Source organism: Protobothrops mucrosquamatus, unplaced genomic scaffold (genome assembly GCF_001527695.2).
Source record: "Protobothrops mucrosquamatus isolate PMUCROS unplaced genomic scaffold, P.Mucros_1.0 scaffold28, whole genome shotgun sequence".
NCBI lineage: Eukaryota > Metazoa > Chordata > Lepidosauria > Squamata > Viperidae > Protobothrops > Protobothrops mucrosquamatus.
In genome coordinates this window covers 3,075,553-3,100,552 of record NW_015386413.1, presented here as the reverse complement: position 1 = coordinate 3,100,552, position 25,000 = coordinate 3,075,553, and the positions used below count along the sequence as shown (strand labels likewise).

At 46.6% G+C, this 25,000-nt stretch overlaps 1 protein-coding gene across 1 annotated transcript in view; it reads left to right on the top strand.

The window, feature by feature from the left end:
• Positions 1-9,338: 9,338 nt before the first annotated feature.
• The window catches only part of ATOH8 (atonal bHLH transcription factor 8), a 26,136-nt gene continuing 10,474 nt past the window's right edge, over positions 9,339-25,000 (top strand). The window contains exons 1-2 of the mRNA XM_015811065.1: positions 9,339-9,863; positions 21,456-21,647. Of these exons, the coding sequence (XP_015666551.1) occupies positions 9,339-9,863; positions 21,456-21,647 (717 nt within the window). The remainder of the gene's footprint in view (positions 9,864-21,455; positions 21,648-25,000) is intronic.

Genomic DNA, 25,000 nt, shown 5'->3' with positions numbered 1-25,000 from the left:
TGTGCAGTGTTGTCTGTATCTAGCTAGGACAATATGTCTCTTCTGGGTACTAATCAATGGAGCTGTCTTTGTGCGCAAAAGAAGAGACATCGCACTGTGCAAGGTGGAGAACGGAAGGAGGAAAAACAGCCAGTCGCCTTATCTCAGCAACTCTGTCCCTAGCCCAACTTCCCAGTTTCTTTTCCACCATTCCTTTTCCAGTTTCTAGCAACATTTCCTGCACATTTTTTGTTTTTTAATGGGCGTCAAAGCAAGATTACAGGGCTCTTCCTAATGCAGGAAAACTTTTATTTTTATTCACAACAAACACGGCTTTCCCTGATTCTTTCTATGCGCGATATGCTTGGTTTTTTTAAATAAAGTTTTTAATGGAACGCCACTGGCCCCTGAGGCTGAGAAATTATTCATGCCCTGAGCTGCCAATTTTTTTAAAGGTTGTCTCTCCGTGGTACTGTAAAACTGCTCTCACAAGAATGAAAGGGTTCCGCTATCTCACATATGGTTTCCACTGCGTGCATTTACACATCCATGCGTAAGTTATATTGGGGAAGGTAATTGTGAACAAGACAGACTGTACTGTACAGCGTGTCTTTTATATGTTTGGATAAATACAAAAAAGCGCCAACATGTAGGCTGGATCTTTAATCTTTCCCATGGATGTGTTACACACTGATATACTAAGAGAAGAGAAAAAATGTAGCTCGGGGTTGAACCGTGGGGTCCTTGGTGCTCTCTGAGTTGGGTGGTGTCCCTGCAGACGTTTCATGACCCAGCTAGGTAACATCATCAGTGCTAGAAGGGAATGGAGTTGGAGGAGGAGGGAGGGAGGGAGGGAGGGAGAGAGGGAGGGAGAGAGGAGGAGAAGGAGAAGGAGAAGGAGAAGGACTTCTTCTTCTTCTTCTTCTTCTTCTTCTTCTTCTTCTTCTTCTTCTTCTTCTTCTTCTTCTTCTTCTTCTTCTTCTTCTTCTTCTTCTTCTAGAAGAAGAAGAAGAAGAAGAAGAAGAAGAAGAAGAAGAAGAAGAAGAAGAAGAAGAAGAAGAAGAAGAAGAAGAAGAAGAAGAAGAAGAAGAAGAAGAAGAAGTGCTTTCTGAGCTGGGTGGTTTCCTTGCAGACATTTAATTACCCATTAACAATATTTCAGTCCAACCGGACTGAACCATAGTTTCAACTGAGCTTCCTAGACCAAGCCAGGTTTAAAAACACTGGAGAAGTCCTGGAAGCCTGGCATTCAGACAAATTGGCCATCCACAGGCACACAGAGAAAAACAGCATCTACACACCATTCAAAGTTGTAGCAAACAACCAGGCCGAGCCCAAGGGTGGGAACAAACGCGTCAACTCCTGCAGTAGTTTAGGAAAAAAAAGACTTACAACATTCAAAGTTTCTAAGATGGAAAGAAAAACAAAGAAAAATAATGACACACAAGAAAGAATTAATTAGAGCAGGGAACTGGTGACCCTCTTGGTCTTAACCAAACCAGCCCTCTCTCCTCCTCATCTTTACCTCCTTTGAGATAGACCCAACCTCTTCGTCTTCATTGACCAAGACTTGTTTCCAGGGTCCCAAGCAACCCAGGGCCACCTCATGCATCGCCTCCCCCGAGGAGCAGGAGAGTGGCAGAAGTTCCCAGAAAGCAAAATGCTGCTTGGAAGGGACCAATCAATCAGGCCCCACCTGATGTTTCAAAAACCCACCAGGTGGGTTGAGATGAGATGTTAGGCCACAACTGCCAATCTATTGCTGTTCCTAAGAGGTTTCATTCAACCCATCCTTTCTCAACATTGCTTCTTGTCTGCCTTCAGGTGCTTTGGAGAAGAGGTTGACCCCCCCCTCTCTCATCTTTGTGGCAGCCCCTGAGATATTTGAAAACTGCTATCATGTCCCCCCAGTCCTTCTTTTCATTAAACTAGACATACCCAATTCCTGCAACTGTTCTTCATACGTTTTAAGTCTCCAGGCCTTTAATCATCCTAGTTGCTCTTCTCTGCACTCTTCCTAGAGTCTCAGCATCTTTTTTACATCGTGGTGACCAAAACTGGATGCAGGATTCCAAGTGTGGCCTTACTAAGGCCTTGTAAAGTGGGGTTAACACTTTGCATGATCTTGATTCCATCCCAGCTGCATTAACAGAGGGGTAGAATCAAGATCACCTGAAGTTTTATTACCACTTTATATTGCTTTGGTAAGGCCACACTTGGAATACGGCATCCGGTTTTGGTCACCAGGATGTAAAAAAGATGGTGAGACTCTAGAAAGAGGGCAGAGAAGAGCAACAAAGATGATTAAAGGTCTGGAGACTAAAACTTATGAAGAACAGTTGCAGGATTTGGGAATGGCCAGTCTAGAGAAAAGAAGGATTGGGGGTTGACATGATAGCAGTCTTCCAGTATTTGAGAGGTTGCTACAAAGAAGAGGGAGTCAAACTATTCTCCAAAGCATCAGAGGGCAGGACAAGAAACAATGGATGGAAACTAATCAAGGAGAGAAGCAACCTGGAATTAAGGAGAAACTTCCTGACAGTGAGAACAATCAACCAGTGGAACAGAAGTTGCCTCCAGAAGCTGTGGATGCTCCATCACTGGAGGTTTTTAAGAAGAGGTTGACTGCCACTTGTCTGAAATGGTATAGTGTTTCCTGCCTGGGGTTGGACTAGAAGACCTCCAAGGTCCCTTCCAACTCTGTTATTCTGTTATTCTGTCATTCTGTGTGTCTATATGATGGCTACAGACAACACAAATAATGACTTCGTTAAAAATGACCAGAGGTGGCCTACAGCCTCCAGATTTGAGACCTTTAGATCAGAAGGATCTGACCAGAAGTGAACAAAGAATTTTAAGTGTAGAACAAGGAAAGGGTAGCATGTGCCTCTCTCTAAATTCTTCTTCAATGTTGTGTTTGCATTTCTCAGACTGATGTATCATAACACTGCAAAACTATAAAATGCCTCTTTTTCTTAAGTGTCTGGAAAGAATTTGTGTTCCCCAAGCGTACTTTTTTCATCGGCTTGCGTTAAATGCTTGGCAATACAGGGCCCATTTCCCTGTCTCACGATGGAGCCTTCTGAAATCTTTGCAAAAGAGTAAGAATTAAGAGACAGAGACACACACAGAGAGAAAGACAGAGGAGAGAGAGAGAGAGAGAGAGAGAGAGAGAGAGAGAGAGAGAGAGAGAGAGAGAGAGAGAGAGAGAGAGAGAGAGAGAGAGAGAGAGAGAGAGAGAGAGAGAGAGAGAGAGAGAGATGGACAGAGATAGATAGATAGACAGACAGAGGCGCAAAATAAGACAGAGACACACAGAGAGAGAAAGACAGGAGAGAGAGAGAAAAAAAGAAAGAAGAAAGAAAGAAAGAAAGAAAGAAAGAAAGAAAGAAAGAAAGAAAGAAAGAAAGAAAGAAAGAAAGAAAGAAAGAGGGACAGAGATAGATAGACAGACAGAGGCACAAAATAAGAGACAGAGACACACACAGAGAGAAAGAAAGAGGAGAGAGAGAAAGAGAAAGAAAAAAAGAGAGAAAGAAAAGAAAGAAAGAAAGAAAGAAAGAAAGAAAGAAAGAAAGAAAGAAAGAAAGAAAGAAAGAAAGAAAGAAAGAAAGAAAGAAAGAAAGAGGGACAGAGATAGACAGACAGACAGACAGACAGAGGCACAAACTAAGAACAGAGACACACACAGAAAGACAGAGAAGAGAGAGAGAGAGAAAGAAAGAAAGGAAGGAAGGAAGGAAGGAAGGAAGGAAGGAAGGAAGGAAGGAAGGAAGGAAGGAAGAAAGGCAAAGGTTCTTACTCCCCCACCCCCTTGGAATTTAACCAAAATGAGGAAGCTCCCACAGCAGCCGCAGCAGCCGGACTGCACAATGCAAGGAAGGAGGAATCCTTCCCCAGTTCCTCCGTCCAGCTGATCAGCCCGATAAGAGCAGGAGCTCCACAGTCTGACTCTGTGCATCTGGAGGAGGGGGTTGCTTAAGGGGGGGTTTCAACGGGGAGGGAAATGTTGAAAATTCCTTAGGGCAAAAAAAAAAAGATTTTTTATTTTTTTTTGCACAGGAGAAAACTTTTGGGAAAATTGAAAACAGACTTTCGCGTTGTGTCACTTTAATGCATGGAATAGAGATCAGAAAATGAAAGCATCTGATGGAGTGCATAAAAAGGAAAGGGGTGACAGAATTTGAAGCCACTGGGCCTGTTTCCTTTCCTTCCTTTTCCTTTCCTTTCCTTTCCTTCCTTTTTCTTTCCCTTCCTTCCTTTTTCTTTCCTTTTCTTTCCTTTCCTTTTTTTTCCTTTCCTTCCTTTCCTTTCCTTTCCTTTCCTTTTTCTTTCCTTCCTTTTTCTTTCCTTTCTTTTCTTTCCTTCCTTTTTCTTTCCTTTCCTTTCCTTTTTTTTTTCCTTTCCTTTCCTTCCTTTTCCTTTCCTTTCCTTTCCTTCCCTTTTCTTTCCTTTCCTTTTTTTTCCTTTCCTTTCCTTCCCTTCCTTTTTCTTTCCTTTCTTTTCTTTCCTTCCTTTTTCTTTCCTTTCCTTTCCTTCCTTTTTATTTCCTTTCCTTTCCTTCCTTTTCCTTTCCTTTCCTTTCCTTCCCTTTTCTTTCCTTTCCTTTTTTTTCCTTTTCTTCCCTTCCCTTCCCTTTCCTTTCCTTTTTCTTTCCTTCCTTTTTCTTTCCTTTCGTTTCCTTCCTTTTCCTTTCCTTTTCTTTCCTTTCCTTCCCTTCCTTTTCCTTTCCTTTCTTTTCTTTCCTTCCTTTTTCTTTCCTTTCGTTTCCTTCCTTTTCTTTTCCTTTCCTTTCCTTTCCTTCCCTTTTCTTTCCTTTCCTTTTTTTTCCTTTCCTTCCCTTCCTTTTTCTTTCCTTTCTTTTCTTTCCTTCCTTTTTCTTTCCTTTCGTTTCCTTCCTTTTCCTTTCCTTTCCTTTCCTTCCCTTTTCTTTCCTTTCCTTTTTTTTCCTTCCTTTTTCTTTCCTTTCTCCACCAGGAGAACCTACTACAAGCCCAAAACCAGGCTGGAAAAACCTGGGCACATCCCCCCCACCGTCCCCAGCGGACGCCACCCAGGGCCACAAACAGAGGGCCCAAATGTTGGGCATTTCTTTCGAAGGGTTGACACGAGTTAGCCAAAGTGTTCCCCGCAATCTGCCAGCCAAACCGGGAAGACCCCAGGCTGAACGTGACGGAAATGAAGAGCTTCAGAAGAACTGGCTGGCTTGCAAAGATCTCATTAGTTAGGAGAAGCAAGGTTTCCACAGAAGCCCCCCCCCTCTCTCTCTCTCTCTCTCTCATTCTCTCTCTCTCTCTCTCTTTCTCTCTCTTTCTTTTTCTTTCTCTCTCTCCCTCTCCCTCTCTTCCTCTTTCTCTCTCTCCCTTTCTTTCTCTCATTCTCTCCCTCTCCTTTTCTTTCTCCCTTTCTCTCTGTCTGTCTCTCTCCCCCTTTCTCTCTCTCTCTCTTTCTTTCTCTCATTCTCTCTCCCTCTCTTCCTTTTTCTTTCTCCCTTTCTTTTTCTCTCACTCTCTCTCCCTTTCTTTCTCTCATTCTCTCTTCCCTCTCTTCCTCTTTTTTTCTCCCTTTCTTTTTCTCTTTCTCTCTCCCCCTTCTCCCTCTCCCTCTCTCTCCCTTTCTCTTTGTCTCTTTCTTTCTTCTCTCTCTCTTTTTCTCTCATTCTCTCTCCTTTTCTCTCTTTCTGTCTCTCTCCCCCTTTCTCTCTCTCTCTTTCTTCTCTCCCTCTTCTTTCTCTCACTCTCTCTCCCTTTCTTTCTCTCATTCTCTCTCCCTCTCTTCCTCTTTTTCTTTCTCCCTTTCTCTTTCTCTCTTTTTCTCTCCCCCTTCTCCCTCTCCCTCTCTCCCTTTCTCTCTTTCTGTCTCTTTCTTTCTTCTCTCTCTCCCTATCTCTCTCTTTTCCTTTCTTTCTCTCATTCTATCTCTCCCTTTTTCTTTCTCTCTCTCCCTTTTTCCCTTTCTTTCTCTTTCTCTCTTCCCCCCTCTCTCCCTTTCTCTCATTCTCTCTCCCTTTCTTTCTTTCTCTCCTTTTCCCTCTTTCTCTCATTCTCTCTCTCCCTCCCTTTCTTTCTCTCTCTCCGTCTCTTTCTCTTTCTCTCTCTCTCTCTCTCTCTCTCTCTCTCTCTCTCTCTCTCTCTCTCTTTCTCTCTCTCTCTCTCTCTCTCGTCAAGAAGACCTCACTACAGCCTGGCCCGATCCTGGAGTCCACACTGAGGTGCATCCCTTTGACATTGTCCCCTAGGAACCTTGCGCACAGTGGCAGCCAGCCGCTCACTGTCCCAGCCCCACCCCAACGTTTTGGCAAAGAAGATAGGCAAGAATGAAAAACAAGGCTAGCCGATTATATTTCTGCCGTAATGAGAGCGGAGGAATGCCTTCTGTCTTTCCCTCACCACACCGAAATAATCTCCAAGAGCTCAGCCTGGCTTCACCTCCCACGTTTCTCTCCTGGTGCTTCAGTGGCTGTCCGTGCGTCTCCATCCTTCCCCGTTTCCTGATGAAACCTAGCAACCCTGGAAGGGAGGCAGGGATTTAACAATTTAGGGGAAGGGGGGGCAGAAGGGGAACCCATCAAATTCGCAAACAACACCAAGGTGGCGGGAATAGCCAACCTTTTAGAACAGGGGCCTTCCAACGTGGCCCTTTGATGACTGGTGGACTTCAACTCCCAGAATTCCTCAGCCTGGCTGAGGAATTCTGGGAGTTGAAGTCCACCAGTCATCAAAGGGCCACGTTTGAAGACCCCTGTCTTAAATCTAACAAACAAAATGGAGGCTGGCTGAGGAATTCTGGGACTTGAAGTCCGCCAGTCATCAAAGGGCCACGTTGGAAGGCCCCTGTCTTAAACCTAACAAACAAAATGGAGGCTGGCTGAGGAATTCTGGGAGTTGAAGTCCACGAGTCATCAAAGGGCCACGTTGGAAGGCCCCTGTCTTAAACCTAACAAACAAAATGGAGGCTGGCTGAGGAATTCTGGGAGTTGAAGTCCACGAGTCATCAAAGGGCCACGTTGGAAGGCCCCTGTCTTAAATCTAACAAACAAAATGGAGGCTGGCTGAGGAATTCTGGGAGCTAAAGTCCACAAGTCATCAAAAGGCCAAGTTTGAAGACCCCTGTCTTAAATCTAACAAACAAAATGGAGATTGGCTGAGGAATTCTGGGAGTTGAAGCCCACAAGTCATCAAAGGGTCACATTTGAAGACCCCTGTCTTAAATCTAATAAACAAAATGGAGGCTGGCTGAGGAATTCTGGGAGCTGAAGTCCACAAGTCATAAAAGGGCCATGTTTGAAGACCCCTGTCTTAAATCTAACAAACAAAGTGGAGGCTGGCTGAGGAATTCTGGGAGTTGAAGTCCACCAGTCCTAAAAGGGCCATGTTTGAAGACCCCTGTCTTAAATCTAACAAACAAAATGGAGGCTGGCTGAGGAATTCTGGGAGTTGAAGTCCACCAGTCCTAAAAGAGCCAAGTTTGAAGACCCCTGTCTTAAATCTATCAAACAAAATGGAGGCTGGCTGAGGAATTCTGGGAGCTGAAGTCCACAAGTCATCAAAGGGCCAAGTTGAAAGACCCCCGTTTTAGAAGATAGACTGAAGATCCAGAAGGATCTTGAACACAGGACCCTGTCCCAACAAAACGCAGTTTGGTGGGGAGAAAAATAAGGTCCTGCACTTAGGCAGGAAAAAGCAAATCCACCAGTAGAGAACAGGTGATGTCTTGCTGAAGCCTGTGAGAAGGATCTAGGAGATCTGGTGGACCACCACTTAAATAGGAGCCACCAGTGTGTTTCAGCTGCCAAAAAGGCCAACACAATCCAAGCCTGCAACAATAGAGGGATAGTATCAAGACCATCAGAAGTGATAGTATCACTTTATACTGCATGGGTGTCCAGTAATACGAAAAAGATGCTGAGACTCTAGAAAGAGTGCAGAGAAGAGCAACAAAGATGATTAGGGGACTGAAAGCTAAAACATATACAGAACGGTGGCTGGAATTAGATACATCCAGTTTAATGAAAATAAAGATTAGGTGGGGACATGATAGCAGTCTTCCGGTGAACCATACGATGAACAATTTACAGGAACTAGATACGTCTAGTCTATTGAAGAGAAGGACCAGGGGGTGACATGATAGCCGTCTTTGAATATTTGAGGGGCTGCCACAAAGAAGAGGCAGTCAAGCTATTCTCCAAAGCACCTGAAGGCAGGACAAGAAGCAACGGAGGGAAACTTACCAAGGAGAGAAGGAATCTGGTTGAGCAGGGGGTTGGACTAGATCTCCAAGGTCCCTTCCAACTCTGTTATTCTATGATTCTGTAAGGGTCTCCTGCGTGAGCAAGAGGCTGGACTAGAAGACCTCCAAGGTCTCTTCCCACTGATTCTGTAACTGTCTCCTGCTTGAGCAGGGGGTTGGACTGGATGACCTCCAAGGTCCCTTCCAACTCTGTTATTCTATGATTCTGTAACCATCTCCTGCTTGAGCAGGGGGTTGGACTAGAAGACCTCCAAGGTCCCTTCCCACTGATTCTGTAACTGTCTCCTGCTTGAGCAGGGGGTTGGACTAGAAGACCTCCAAGGTCCCTTCCAACTCTGTTATTCTATGATTCTGTAACCGTCTCGTGCTTGAGCAGGGGGCTGGACTAGAAGACCTCCAAGGTCCCTTCCCAATCCGTATTCTCAACCGCCTTTGGCTCTCAGGATGAGCCCAGGTGGGCGCAGCAGGAGGGGGCTAAGAAGAGGCTGCCCCCCCCAAAAAGCCCCCTCGGGGTCGCCGCCTGCGGGACGACCTCCGACTCGGCCAGGGCCCGGGGCCCTAAGACCGTAGCCCCCCCCCACCCTCCACTCTCCCTCCTTCTCGGGATCGGGGCTGCGCGGCTGACGGCCCAGCCAGGGGAAACCCGGACGGGGAGGGGGCAGCGGTTGGAGGGGAGGGGGGGTCGACCCAGCAGGCTTCCGCAGAAGCGCCTGCCCGGCGGATCGCGTCCCCCCCCCCGGGCTGGGGGGGGGGGGCTGGGTGGGAAAGGAGGAGGGGGGGCTCCTGGGCCAAACGGAGGCTTAAGCAAACCCAGATGGCTGGCTGGGCTGCTGGGCGCCCCCCCCCACACATACACACACACACACACACTGCCGCAACGGCAACGGGGGCTTCAGCTGACAGCCTCCCCCGCCCGGCGCTTGGAGAGAGGCGAGCGGCGGCAGCTGCTCCTCCGCAAAGGCGCCGCCAAAGCAGCAGCAGCCGCCGCCGCCGGGGGGTGGGAGGCGCCGCGTCCGGGTGTGTGTTTGTGTGTGTGTGTGTGTGTGTGTGTTTGTGTGTGTGTGTGAGCGGGGGAAAGCTCGCCAGCCCAGCCCAGCCCAGCGCCCGGCATGAAGAACTTGCCGCTGATGGAGGCGGAGGCGCGCTGGAAGCGCTTCTGCCTGAAGGAGCTGCGCGGCATCCAGAAGCTCAAGCGCAGGAGCCGGCCGGGGTTGCTGCTGCGCGGCGGCGGCGTCGGGGGGCAGCAGCCGGGGGTCTCGGAGCACGTGCGCCCGGCCGGGGCTGCGCGCCCCCCGGGCTTCGGCGAGGGAGCCTTCCCGGGGCTGCGCTGCCCAGGCGCCCCCTTCCCGGAGGAGGAGGAGGAGGAGGAGGAAGAGGCGCCGTCGTCCGGGGGGCCCCCCGAGAGCATCTTGGCGCCCCTCCCTTGCCGGGGGCTGTACGGCGGGCCCGGCGGCCACCCCGAGGGCTCCGCGGCTTCGCCTCGCAGGCGGCCCAGCGACCCGGCCGGCGGTGGAGGAGGCGGCGGCGGCCCGGAGATCAAAGCGCTGCAGCAGACCCGGCGCCTGCTGGCCAACGCCCGCGAGCGGACCCGGGTGCACACCATCAGCGCCGCCTTCGAGGCGCTCCGCAAGCAGGTAAGCCGGACCCACACACAGAGAGAGAGAGAGAGAGAGAGAGAGAGAGAGAGAGAGAGAGAGATGCACACAGACACGCACACACACACACACAGAGAGAGAGAGAGAGAGAGAGATGCACACAGACGCACACACACACACACACACAGAGAGAGAGAGAGAGAGAGAGATGCACACAGACACGCACACACACACACACACACACACACACACAGAGAGAGAGACAGAGAGAGAGACATGCACACAGACACGCACACAGACACGCACACAGACTGCACACCATCAGCGCCGCCTTTGAGGCGCTCCGCAAGCAGGAAAGCCGGACCCACGCGCACACACACACACAGAGAGACACGCACACAGACACGCACACAGACTGCACACCATCAGCGCCGCCTTCGAGGCGCTCCGCAAGCAGGTAAGCCGGACACACACACACACACACACACACACACACACTATCCCGCGCGCACACACAGACACGCACACAGACCCCAGAGTAGCGCATTCCCCTCCCTCCCCCCCCCCATGGATCAAAAATAGACTGGACAATTTGAGGCGGTGGGATCAGGTCTCTTTGTTTTCAGCAGGGAGGGTGGGGTGGACTAGAAGACCTCCTGAGGTCCCTTCCAGCTCTGTCGTCCTGTATAAGGCTCCTGCCTTGAGCAAAGGGTTGGACTAGAAGACCTTTGAGGTCCCTTTCAGCTCTGTCGTCCTGTATAAGGCTCCTGCCTTGAGCAAAGGGTTGGACTAGAAGACCTTTGAGGTCCCTTTCAGCGCTGTCATTCTGTATTAGGCTCCTGCCTTGAGCAGCGGGGTGGACTAGAAGATCTCTGAGGTCCCTTTCGGCTCTGTCATCCTTTATACGGCTCCTGCCTTGAGCAGCGGGGTTGGACTAGAAGACCTCCCGAGGTCCCTTCCAACTCAATTGCAGGTAGTCCTCAACGTACGGCCACAGTTGAGCTCCAAATTTATCTGGCTACGTGAGACATTTGTTAAGTGGGGTTTGCCCCGTTTTGTGACCTTTCTCCCCAAAGCTGTTAAGTGAATCTTTGCAGCTGTTAAGTTAGTGACCTACACACAGAGAGAGGGAACGACAACCTGCCTCCAGAAGCTGTGAATGCTCCAACACTGGACAGCCACTTGTCTGAAATGGTATAGGGTTTTTTGCCTGAGCAGGGGGTTGGACTAGATGACCTCCAAGGTCCCTTCCAACTTTATTATTATTATTATTATTATTACTGGGCGCATGAAGAGGCTGATTAAGCGATGCATGGCACGGGCTAGTGGCTTGACACTGTGTGATTTGGGTCTGGGGGGGGCAGGCCAGCAGCGCCTGCCCCCCACCCACCCCACCCCGCCCCTCCCGAAGAAGCGATCCTGCATGAATCACCCCGTAATCTGGAAAGTTCACACGGATCTCTCGCCGGGTGTAAATTATACCTTCCTGTTAATCAAGGCTGCTTTCCTGTCGGCTATCCGGCTTTGCTTTGCGCTCCCGGCATGTTTTCCCAGGGTGCGTGAGAAGCGCAGGCTACAAAATCAAACCATTCGTCCAAAAATGAATTGCGGTTGCACGTGTCGCTATCCAGGTTTATGTCTTGTTATAAACACGGTTATATAAAGGCAGGACGGGATCAGAGGTCAAGCCAGCTTAGCTTCCGCTCTGAAAGAGCTGGGAGCACCCCAGTTGCTTCCGTCTCCCAGTTAAGGGCAACTGGAAGCTTGCTTCAGTCCAAGCTAACTTAGATTGCTTGAAATCAAACAAACTAGGATTGCTTTGAGACCGGGTTTACCGGGTCCACTGGGAATCCTAAATCCTTGCAAATAATTCCAAGAAGTGTCATTCAGAATCTATTCTATTCTATTCTATCCTATCCTATCCTATCCTATCCTAAGGATAGGATAGGATAGGATAAGAGGTTATAGATATAAGGCAAGATAAGATAAGATAAGATAAGATAAGATAAGATAAGATAAGATAAGAGGTTATAGATATAAGATAAGATAAGATAAGATAAGATAACACAAGATAAGATAAGATAAGAGGTTTATCTATATTCTATTCTATTCTATTCTATTCTATTCTATTCTATTCTATCCTATCCTATCCTATCCTATCCTATCCTATCCTATCCTATTCTCCAATATCTATATTCTGTTCTATTCTATTCTATTCTATTCTGCTCTATTCTCCAATATCTATATTCTATTCTATTCTATTCTATTCTATTCTGCTCTATTCTATTCTATTCTATTCTCCAATATCTATAGTCTATTCTATTCTATTCTATTCTATTCTATTCTATTCTATATTTCAATATCCTATCCTATCCTATCCTATTCCGTTCCATTCTGTGATTCTATTCTGTAATTCTATTCTGTAATTCTATTCCATATTCTATTCCATATTTATTCTATTCTATTCTATTCCATTCTAATATTGAGGTTTTGCTATTTGGGGATATTTAATTCCAAACTACTGGAGATGTTAAATGGCAGGACAGGTCTGGGAGGGGGGTCCTCTGAGCCGGCTTTCCTGGTCTCGCCTGGGTTGCAATTCCAGCCTCTTCAGGCCCCAAGGCCACAGATGAACTTCCAGAAGTCTACCTTGATGCATCTCATTGAGAAGGGCTGATGCAAGCCGTACTTGCTGCTGCTTCTAGACATAGGAGGGTATAAATAGAAACAATTAAAGCTAGCAACATCCTTGTGCCATCATTTGTCCTTATTCAGCCATTAGCTGGAGGCTGGGAAGAAATCATAGCAAAATGCATTGTGAAACATAAAAGGGCATGGAGGCAAACAGCTCAGGATTCCCCTCTACCCTCCCCTCCTCCCCCTTTTTTTTGCATTTTGGGGGAACTGGGTTGTGTTAAGAAATCACACCACACACTTCTTCAGTTCAGATGTTGCACCATGCTCTCCAAGTGACGCTTGCTCCTGGGGAGGAAAGCCATGGCAGATCTAGACAGCATACTAAAAAGCAGAGACATCGCCCTGCCAACAAAAGTGCGTATAGTCAAGGCCATGGTTTTCCCAGTTGCAATGGATGGCTGTGAAAGTTGGACCCTAAGAAAGGCTGAGCGCCAAAGAATGGAGGCCTTTGAAAACTCTGGTGCTGGAGAAGACTCCTGCGAGTAACCCTGGACTGCAAGGCGATCCAACCGGTCAGTCCTAGAGGAGATCAACCCCGACTGCTCTTTAGAAGGCCAGATCCTGAAGTGGAAACTCAAGTGCTTTGGCCACCTAATGAGAAGGAAGGACTCCCTGGAGAAGAGCCTGATGCTGGGAAAGATGGAGGGCAAGAGAAGAAGGGGACAATGACAGAGAAGGAGGGGGCTGGATGGAGTCCCTGAAGCAGGAGGCATGAGCTTCAATGGACTCCAGAAGATGGTAGAGGACAGGAAGGCCTGGAGGAACGTGGTCCATGGGGTCGCAATGGGTCGAACACGACTTTGCAACTAACAACAACTAGAGAGATTCTCAGTCATCCGGGTCATGGTTGTCCCAAAGGTGCTTTTTCAAGAGGCAACTGGACTTCCTTTGTTTTTTTCCTTTGAAGATATTTTACTTCTCATGCCAGGAGCTTCTTCAGTTCTGACTGAACAGGGAGGAATGGAAGGATTTATGTTTTTTGTAGTCATCTGGTCGTTAGCGCTCTCTCTGAGAGTCGTTGAGAAGAAAGTCCAGTTGCCTCTTGAAAAAGCACCTTTGGGTAAGAATCACTGTTGGTGATGGTTGGTTGGTCGGTTAGATAGTTGGTTAGCAGGTTGGTTAGTTGGCTGGCTGGCTATCTTGGTTAGTTGGTTGATAAGGTTCCCTCCAGCCATTTTCAACTCCTAGTGACCCAATTGATCAATTTAATCCGTAGTGATCTGGACTAACCTGGCCCCCTAATAGATCTAACGTAGGTAGCCCTCAGGGTGCCCCCACAGTGGAGCCCAGAATTTCTGTTACTAAGCGAGACAGATGGTCAAGTGAATTTTGTCCCATTATACGACCTTTCTGGCCATGGTTCTTAAGTGGATCCTGGCAGTTGTTAAGTTAGCAACATGGTTGTTAAGTGAATCAGGCTTCCTCGTTGAACTTTGCTTGCCGGAAGGTCGCAAAAGGGGATCACGTGACCCCCAGGGACACTGCGACCATCATAAATATGAGTCAATGGCCAAGAGTCTGAGTTAGGATCACGTGACCCCATGGGGATGTTGCAGTGGTCGTAAGTGTGAAAAACGCTCATAAGTCACTTTTTTAGTATACACACACACACATATATACACACATACATATATACACATATACACATACACACACACATATATACATATATATACACACACATATATACACATATATACACATACACACACATATATATACACATATGTACACATACACACACACATATATATACACATACACATATACACATATATACACATACACACAAACATATATATACATATATACACACAGATATACACATACACACAGATATATATATATATACATATATACACACACACATATACACACATACATATATACACATACACACACACAAACACACACATATATATACATATGTACACATACACACATATATATATACACACACATACACACACATATATACACATACACACACACACATATATATATACACACACATACATACATATATACACAGACACATACACACACATAGATATATACACATACACACACACAAACACACACATAGATATATATATACACACATCCGTGTTTGTGGGACGTTGCAACCGTTCTGGCATTTTGGTCCTTTCACGGAGTCGAATCGATTCCTTGCGGTCTTTTCCCCAGTGCAAAATATAATATATTTGGCAGAGCTGCGGAATGTCAGTTGGTCTTTTTTCAGCGCTCGGCCACATGGGGTGAAAAAAAATAGCTTTGTATGTGAAAGCAACGTTATAAAGCTTTTACGAGTCTCCAGATATTTCAAGCAGTTGCTTTTTCCCGCTGAAGTTGGTCCACTTTTCTTAGCAAGAGGTGTGGACCGAGGCAAGGCCAGCCAGCCACCAGCTGATATGATTTGGTACAACACAAAGGTGTGATTCCCCACCCACCCACCCACAAATAACTTTACAGGATAACAGAATTAGAAGGGAAAATGGATAAAATCTCAGGTCAATCTGCGGCAGGTTTATCAAATCCCAATCGGTGATGTGATGTCACTTGGGAGATTTACGTCTTTCCTCATATTTATTGTATACTTTGTTTGTATATTTATTTTTCAATATATTCAGCCTGGCTAGGAAAGCACTGCAAAGTCTTCCAAAGCTTCTGTGGAGAAAGTTTTCTATTCCAAAATAATCCCTCACACTCAGAACGAAATGTATTTCACGCACATATTGCCAACTAAGCTCCTGCATTGTGCGTGTCTTCCTCTAAGTGATTAGTAAAAAAATAGCGATATTGAGAGAACCTCTGCAGAAGAAGTTGGATTATCAGAATCTAAGTAATAATTTGGGTTTGTTTTTCTCTCTTTCATCGTGCAAAAAAAAAAAAAGAGGAAGAATGCAGATCCAAGGGATGAGATGCCAATTTGGGCTTTGTTTTATTAGCTCCTGCAGTATTGTGTGATGGTTCAAGAGCCAGTTGGTCCCTCCAGATGGTTTTAAGTGCTGGACTAGGAGCCAGGAAAACTGAGATCTAACTCTGCCTTAGACAAGTAAGCTGGTTAAGTAACAGAATAACAGAGTTGGAAGGGACCTTGGAGATCTTCTAGTCCAACCCCCTGCTCAAGCAGGAGAACCTATAGCATCCTGCTCAAATGGCTGTCCAGTCTCTCCTTAAAAACCTCCAGTGATGGAGCATTTGCAGCTTCTGGAGGCAAGTCTTCTACTGATTAATTGTCCTCACTATTAGGCAATTCCCCCATGCTGGCTCAGGAATTCTGGGAGTTGAAGTCCACGAGTCATAAAAGAGCCAAGGTTGCCTACCCCTGGTCTAGAACAGGTTATCCTTGGCAACTTGAAGACCTTTGGACTTCAATTCCCAGAATTCCTGAGCCAGCCATGCTGAGGGGAAAGGGAGAGGTTTCCAAGCTGAGCCACGCTGGCTCAAGAATTCTGGGAGTTGAAGTCCACGAGTCATGAAGGGGCCATAGTTCCCCCATGCTGGCTGAGGAATTCTGGGAGTTGAAGTCCACCAGTCATGAGGGGGCCATAGTTCCCCCCATTCTGGCTCAGGAATTCTGGGAGTTGAAGTCCACCAGTCATGAAAGGGCCATAGTTCCCCCCATGCTGGCTCAGGAATTCTGGGAGTTGAAGTCCACGAGTCATGAGGGGGCCATAGTTCCCCCATGCTGGCTGAGGAATTCTGGGAGTTGAAGTCCACCAGTCATGAGGGGGCCATAGTTCCCCCATGCTGGCTCAGGAATTCTGGGAGTTGAAGTCCACGAGTCATGAGGGAGCCATAGTTCCCCCAGGCTGGCTCAGGAATTCTGGGAGTTGAAGTCCACGAGTCATGAAGGGGCCAAAGTTCCCCCATGCTGGCTCAGGAATTCTGGGAGTTGAAGTCCACCAGTCATAAAAGAGCCAAGGTTGCCTACCCCTAGTCTAGGGTCTCCTGCTTGAGCAGGGGGTTGGACTGGAAGACCTCCAAGGTCCCTTCCAGCTCTATTCTGATGGATTGATTGAATGAATCGGCACGGTGGGAATCCAGAGATGACTTTCAGTTTGAGCGCCTGTTTTAATCCGTGCCGTTGGAACCTCGTCTTTGCTGGGCTTAGTTCTCCTCAACCAGCTGTGCGAAAGCCACCCGGTGGACTCCCGACCACTTCAAAGGACGGGGGATCAAGTGATGCCCTTTGCTGAAACGCCAGGTGATCTGTGGCTTCAGCTTTCAGGGTTGATCTTCCACCTCTGAGGAAAGGCTGAGCAGATGTGCATCTGGAGTTCCACCTGTCTCTGTAGGAGTACTCAGATCTGCAGAGAACCCCCTTGGCAGATGTTTCCTACTCAGAAGCTCATCTTTCTCAAACACAGGTCTTCTCTGTCTACTCTCTTGGAAGCTTCATTTGTCTGCCACCTTCTCCATAACTGAAATATCTGTAAAAGTTTTAACAAGCTTTGAATTACCAATAGTAGAGAATATTTCTTTCTCCTGGTTGAACTGTGGGGTCCTTGGTGCTCTCTGAGGCTGTTTTCTTGCAGACGTTCCATGACCCAACTAGGTAACATCTTCCATATTTGAGCACTGAAGATGTTACCTAGTTAGGTTATGAAACATCTGCAAGAAAACAGCCAGGAACTCCACAAGCTTTGAATTGCTCATCGGTTTTAGCATCAATCTGACTGTTTTTATTTTTAAGGTTGCGTTAGCCATCTTCAATAGCTCCAGGAGAGAAAAGTGGGACACAAATGAAATCAATCAATCAATCAATCAATCAGAGGTGTGCAGCAGCCTGTAACCTCATCCATTCTCTTTGCGACTCCTGGAATCTCTTTAGATCTTGATTTAGTCTAATTCAACAAAACACGATAATAGAATTACAGAGTTGAGAGGGACCTTGGAGGTCTTCTAGTCCAACCCCCTGCTCAGGCAGGAAGCCCTACACCATGGAAACTAATCAAGGAGAGAAGCAACCTAGAATTTAGGAGAAACTTCCTGACAGTGAGAACAATTAACCAGTGGAACAACCTGCCTCCAGAAGCGGTGAATGCTCCAACACTGGAAGTTTTTAAGAAGAGACTGGACAGCCATTTGTCCGAAATGGTGTAGGGTTTCCTGCCTGAGCAGGGGGTTGGACTAGATGACCTCCAAGGTCCCTTCCAACTTTATCATTATTATTATTATTATATTATTTCAGACAAAGGGTTGTCCACTCTCTTCTTAAAAACCTCCAGTGATATAGCACCCACAACTTCTAAATTTATCACACCCTTTAACAGAATAACAGAGCTGGGAGGGACCTTGGAGGTCTTCTAGTCCAGCCCCCTGCTCAAGCAGAAGACCCTCTACCATTACAGACAAGGGACTGTCCAGTCTCTTCTTAAAAACCTCCAGTGATGGAGCACCCACAACTTCTGGAGAGAAGCTATTTCACTGGTTAATTGTTCTCACTGTTAGGAAATTTCTCCTTAGTTCTACATGTTTGACAGTCTCTCTTTGTGAGTGTCTCTAAGGAGAATCATGAATCATGACAGCTACGTTAAACCTCCTCTAGGCTTAATTATCTAGAAAAATCAAGAGCACTTCTGTGAATTTGATGACACCGTAGTCTGCTTTCCAGACCAGGGAGATTTCCTACAGGTCTACCGTCCCATTGGAATAGCCGTTTAATGCATTTTCTCAGACTAAATAATCAAGTGAATGTAATCCCTCCTGTTGCAGAATCAAGCAATTCCTCTCCTAATCTAGTTTAGCAAGAATTGACTATGGCCTAAGCCTATTAAGCAACCATGCCTGGAATTTTAAGTATACCTCTGCATGCAAAGGTCAGAATACAATAAATGGGATTGTGATCCAGCTTTCACTGCATTCACAAATGGTCCCATCTGGGGGTGATGGGAGACAGTGACACCCAAAGTGTGTAGTTTATCGTCCAATCTACTCCACAATTTTCTTTGGGTTGCTGTCACTGCAGAAAACCTTGCTTCACAAAGATAGGATTGTGTGGATGTGGAAGCAGGCTTTTCAATGCTTTTGTGGCCATCTCAGAATATTCTGCCTTGACTTTAATCCAGAATGTATGGAGATTTCAAGATTTTAAATAAAGATTTAAAAGATATGCTTTTAAGGTCACCATCTTTGGAAATCTCAAGCAGTTGATCCTCTTCTAGGTGGAAGACTTTCCTTCAGTGCACCTCCAGCTGCACGGACCGGTTCCTAACTAGCCACGGACCGGGACCGGGCCACGGACCGGGAATTGGGGACCCCTGGTCTGGAGGATGATGAATGGTTGAGGGAACCAGGTTATGTCTGATCTAATGAAGAAAAGGACTAGGCCAGGAGTAGGCAACCTTGGCTCTTTTATGGCTTGTGGACTTCAACTCCCAGAATTCCTGAGCCAGCATGGGGGAACTATGGCCCCCTCATGACTGGTGGACTTCAACTCCCAGAATTCCTGAGCCAGCATGGGGGAACTATGGCCTCCTCATGACTCGTGGACTTCGACTCCCAGAATTCCTGAGCCAGCATGGCTCAGCTTGGAAACCTCTCCCTTTCCCCTCAGCATGGCTGGCTCAGGAATTCTGGGAGTTGAAGTCCACCAGTCATGAGAGGGCCAAAGTTTCCCCCATGCTGGCTCAAGAATTCTGGGAGTTGAAGTCCACGAGTCATGAGGGGGCCATAGTTCCCCCATGCTGGCTCAGGAATTCTGGGAGTTGAAGTCCACGAGTCCTAAAAGAGCCAAGGTTGCCTACCCCTGGACTAGGGGTAGTATGATAGCTGCTTTCCAGTACTTAAAATCATAATCACAGAGCTGGAAGGGACCTCAGAGATCTTCTAGTCCAACCCCCTGCTCAAAGAAGGTGCCTTATATAGAATGAAAGAGGTGGAAGGGACCTCAGAGGTCTTCTAGTCCAACCCCCTTGAGAGGCTGTCACAGAGAAGAGGAGGGTCAACTTATTCTCCGAAGCACCAGAGAGCAGGACAAGAAGTAACAGACGGAAACCTATTAAGGAAAGACCCAACTTAGAAGTAAGGAAAAACTTCCTGACAGCGAGGACATTTATAATCGGTGGAACAGAAGTTGCCTCCTGGAATTGTAGATGCTCCACCACCGGAGGTTTTCAAGAATAGGATGGACAACTATTTGACCAGGATAGTATAAGGATTCCTGCCTTGAGAGGGGGCAAGACTAGAAGACCTCCAGGGTCCCTTCCAACTCTGTTATTCTGTTACTTAACTTTCCAGTCCCACAATTCTACGTCCTAAGTTGCTTTTCCGGCCCTCAGAAATGGGTTATTTCAAGGCCCTGACCTTGACGTGAACCGTTCTGAGCTCAAAAGCTGGAACCATCCATTTTGAAGTTGGGCCATTTCCTGCACATTTTTCGGAACCGCCCTTTGCAATATTTTGCAAAATCTCTTTGAACGACCTGCATTCTGAATTCTGTCTGGAAGAACTAGAGTTGCCAGGTGTCCACTATTTGAGCGGACAGTCCGCTTTTTTCACATTATGTTCACTATTTTTTTTTTCACAAAATAGTGGACATTTTTTTTTAATTCAAAAGCTTTATGATGAAATGGTACCTAATCTAAAGCTGTACAGTCTAAGAGAATAAGGATAGGAGAATCGCGTTGTGTCTTTTTTTTTCGTAAGTTAGAATGAGACAAAGATCGAATATCCATTGAACTCGATTCTCCGATTCCGAAAAAAATGATTAATCATACTCAATTGTTTCACAGGACATTTAATAAAAAGTATATAAAATTATTTGATTATTTTAATACGTGTTAAAATGTTTGTAAGAAAATATATAATTTAATTGTACATTTTTTTTTTACTTTTTTTACTACTTAAACACACACACACACCCCGCTTGTCCGCTATTTTTTGGAAGCAGACCGGGCAACCCTACTGGAAATGGGTTGGCAGCCAGCAAAGTCCTTTTAAGACAAAAAAAACCCCCCAAAAGTCCTAAAGTCTGCATGATGATGACCCCCGTTCAGGTCTGCATCACTTTGACTTACGGGACGCTTGGCACGTAAAAGTGCTGCGTACAAAAGCATGCTGGGACTTAAGTACTCTTTACTCTTATCGACATCCATGTCATTACAAAGGGGCACAGATTATGGGAAGGGATCTTGTGACAGGTGCAGGAATTGGGTAGGTCTAGAGCTTAATGAGAAGGATGACTGGGGAGGGGTGTGTGACAGGATAGCTATTTGAGGGGCTGCCCCAAAGAAGAGGGAGTCAAGCTATTCTCCAAGGCACCTGAAGGCAGGACGAGAAGCAACGGATAGAAACTCATCAAGGAGAGAAGCAGCCTAGAACTAAGGAGAAACTTCCTGACAGTTAGGACAATTAACCAGTGGAACAACCTGCCTCCAGAAGTTGTGGGTGCTCCAACACTGGAGATAATTTAAGATGATTAGGGGACTGAAGGCTAAAACATATAAGGAACGGTTGCTGGAATTGGGAATGTCCAGTTTAATGAAGAGAAGGACGAGGGGGGACAGGATAGCAGTCTTCCAATATCTCAGGGGCTGCCCCAAAGAAGAGGGAGTCAAGCTATTCTCCAAAGCGCCAGAAGGCAGGACAAGAAACAACGGAGGGAAACTAATCAAGGAGAGAAGCAGCCTAGAACTAAGGAGAAACTTCCTGACAGTGAGAACAATTAACCAGTGGAACAACCTGCCTCCAGAAGTTGTGGGTGCTCCCATCACTGGAGGCTTTGGAGAAGAGACTGGACAGCCCTTGGTCTGAAATGGTTATAGGGTCTCCTGCCTGAGCAGGGGGTTGGACTAGAAGACCTCCCAGGTCCCTCCCAGCTCTGTGATTCTGACATTTGGGTCCCTGGGCCTGCGTGGCTTCAGCTCCCTGTTCAAGGGGGGGGGTGCTGGGAAGATCTGACCTCCCGTGTCCTGCTGTCCTTTGCAGGTTCCCTGTTATTCCTACGGACAGAAGCTCTCCAAGCTGGCCATCCTGAGGATAGCCTGTAACTATATCCTCTCCTTGGCCAGACTGGCAGACCTGGATTACAGCGCCGACCACAGCAACCTGAGCTTCTCCGAGTGCGTGGAGCAGTGCACCAGGACCCTGCAGGCCGAAGGCCGGTCTAAAAAGAGGAAGGTAGGTTTCGGATCGGAGGAGGGGACGGCCTCTCTTTCTCTCTTTCTTTCTCTCTTTCTTTCTTTCTTTCCTTTCTTTTCTTTTCTTTTCTTTCTTTTTCTTTCTATCTCTCCCTTCTTCCTTCCTTCCTTCCTCCCTTCCTTCCTCCTCCCTCTTTCTTTCTTTCTTTCTTTTCTTTCTTTCTTTCTCTCTCCCTCTCTCCCTCCCTTCTTCCCTTTCTCTTCCTCCTTCCCTTTCTATCTCTCTCCCTTCCTTCCTCCCCCTCCCTCCTTCCCCTCCTTTCTCTTCCTTTCTTCCTTCCTCCCTCCCTCCCTCCCTCCCTTTGTCTTCCTTCTTTTCTTTCTTTCTTTCTTTCTCTTTCTATCTCTCCCTTCCTTCCTCCCTTTCTTTCTTTCTTTCTTTCTTTCTTTCTTTCTTTCTTTCTTTCTCTCAATCTCTCTCTCCCCTCTTTTCTCTTCCTTCCTCCCTCCCTCCCTCCTTCCTCCCCTTTCTCTTCCTCCTTTCTTTCTTTTTTTCTCTCGCTCCCTTCCTTCCTCCCCTCCCTCCTTTCCCTCCTTCCTCCCTCCCTCTCTCCCTTTCTCTTCCTTCTTTTCTTTCTTTCTTTCTTTCTCTCCCTTCCTTCCTCCTCCTCCCTCCTTCCCCTCCTTTCTCTTCCTTCCTTCCTCTTTCTTTCTTTCTTTCTTTCTTTCTCTTCCTTCCTTCCTTCCCCTCCCTCCTTCCCCTCCTTTCTTTTCCTTCCTTCCTTCCTTCCTTCCTTCCTTCCTTCTTCTTTCTTTCTTTCTTTCTTTCTTTCCTTCCTTTCTTTCTTTCTTTCTCTCCCTTCCTTCCTTCCTTCCTTCCCCTCCCTCCTTCCCCTCCTTTCTTTTCCTTCCTTCCTTCCTTCCTTCCTTCCTTCCTTCCTTACTTACTTACTTACTTACTTACTTACTTACTTACTTCTTCTTTCTTTCTTTCTTTCTTCCTCTTTCTTTCTTTCTTTCTTTCTTTCTTTCTTTTCTTTTCTTTCTTTATAGCACAACAGATATTGTGTAGAATACTGGTCTTCCCATGGTGACTTCCCAAGCTGGGGGAGATGGCCGCTCGGCAAATGTGGAGGGTCCTTCAAAGATCAGCAGGATGTTCCCTTGCTCCTCTAGTCTTTCTCACCAGGAGCTCTGGACACAGGACACACAGTCCTCGACTTACGACCACAATTAAGCCAAACATTTCTGTTGCTAAGCCAGATGGTTGTTAAATGAGTTTTGCCCCATTTTAGGACCGTTCTGGCCACCGCTGTTAAGTGAATCGCTGCAGTTGTTAAGTTCGCAACGTAGTTGTATAACCATTTGTTACACATTTGTTATCCGCATTTGTTCAACACCTCCTCCTCCACCCCCCCCTGAGGAACCCCATGCTCCACATAATGACCGCAACGGGGAGAGTGCCAGGATTGTGTGGATGATCATTTGACCATAATTTTGGGCTCAGTTGTGATTGTAAATGGAGGAGGTCAATCAGAATAGAGCTGGAAGGGACCTCAGAGGTCTTCTAGTCCAGCCCCCTGCTTGAGCAAGAGTCCTTATACCATCTCAGACAACTGGCTGTCCAGTCTCTTCTTAAAAACTTCCAGTGATGGAGCGCCCACGATTTCTGGTGGCAAGCAGTTCCACTGGTTAATTGTCCTCACTGTCAGGAAGTTTCTCTTTAGTTCCAGGTTGCTTCTCTCCTAGAATAGAATAGAATAGAATAGAATAGAATAGAATAGAATAGAATAGAATAGAATAGAATAGAATAGAATAGATATTGGAATATAGAGTAGAGTAGAGCAGAGCAGAGCAGAGCAGAGTAGAGTAGAGTAGAATGAAGAATGGAATAGAATAGAATAGAATAGAATAGAATAGAATAGAATAGAATAGAATAGAATAGAATAGATATTGGAATATAGAGTAGAGCAGAGCAGAGTAGAGTAGAGTAGAATGAAGAATAGAATAGAATAGAATAGAATAGAATAGAATAGAATAGAATAGAATAGAATAGATATTGGAATATAGAATAGAGCAGAGCAGAGCAGAGTAGAGTAGAGTAGAGTAGAACGAAGAATAGAATAGAATAGAGTAGAATAGAGTAGAGTAGAATGAAGAATAGAATATAGAGTAGAATATAATAGAATAGAATGAAGAGTAGAGTAGAATAGAGTAGAATAGAATAGGAGCTGGAAGGGACCTCGGAGGTCTTCTAGTCCAGCCCCCTGCTCAAGCAGAAGTCCTTCTGCCACTTCAGACAACTGGCTATCCAGTCTCTTCTTGAAAACCTCCACTGATGGAGCACCCACAGCTTCCGGAGGCAGCTTCTCTTCCACTGGACCATCTGTATGCTTGTGCGAACACTGTAACCCGCGTGTAAACTTGGTTTTTCAGCTGCGAGTCCGTGCAGGGCAGATTCACCTCCTGGCTTTTCCTTCTGTCTTTCGAAGGATTCCGCGAAGCCGGTGCCGTGGAGGGTTGTCTCTCTCTCCCCCCCCCCCCCCAGCCTCGTCCTTTCACCCCGGTGGCAAATGAGATTTCCCAGCCGTTGTGACTTCTTCCACCCTTCCCCCCAAACGGCTGGGCTCTAGGCAGGCAGAGGCTCCAGATGTTCCATTTTGCTGGCTCGTGACTCAGCTGTTCCTTTGCCTTGCCTGACTGGCTATCTCCTTTGGCTGCATGGAATTTGGGTTTGGTTTTTTTTTATCCCTTCCCTTCTTCTATTTGTTTTTACAATAGGAAACAAAGGAAGAATGTTGTGTTCTCCTCCTGCCCCGTTTCCTTTGCTAAAAAGGCTGGATTCCTTCACGCTCCGAGAGGGGCCAGGAATGGTTTAAGGAACGGCAATAATAACCTACCTCGTCGGACGTCTTCATTGCCGTCAATTAGGCTTTCAGAGTAAACCTTTTTCTTTTAAAGAAGACATTTGACATTTTTAACGTGTGGTTTTAGCCACCTTGACAGGTATAATTCTCCCTGAAAACGTCGCACTCGTCTCCTCTCCCCGTTCGTGAAAGCTGCCCAACTTAGCTTTTCTTGTAATATGCATTTTTATTCACAGCCCAAAGACCCCCAAATTAGTCTTGATCTGTGAATTAAAATCAGATCTTCACTTAGTTAAGGCGCCAGGCTAAAAAAACAGGAGACGGTGAGTTCTAGTCCTGCCTTAGCCATGAAAACCAGCTGGGTGACTTTGGGCCAATCACCAGGAGGCTGGGAGTTCTAGTCCTGCCTTAGCCATGGAAGATAGCTGGGTGACTTTGAACCAATCACCAGGAGGCTGGGAGTTATAGTCCCGCCTTAGCCATGAAAGCCAGCTGGGTGACTTTGGGCCAATCACTAGAAGGCTGG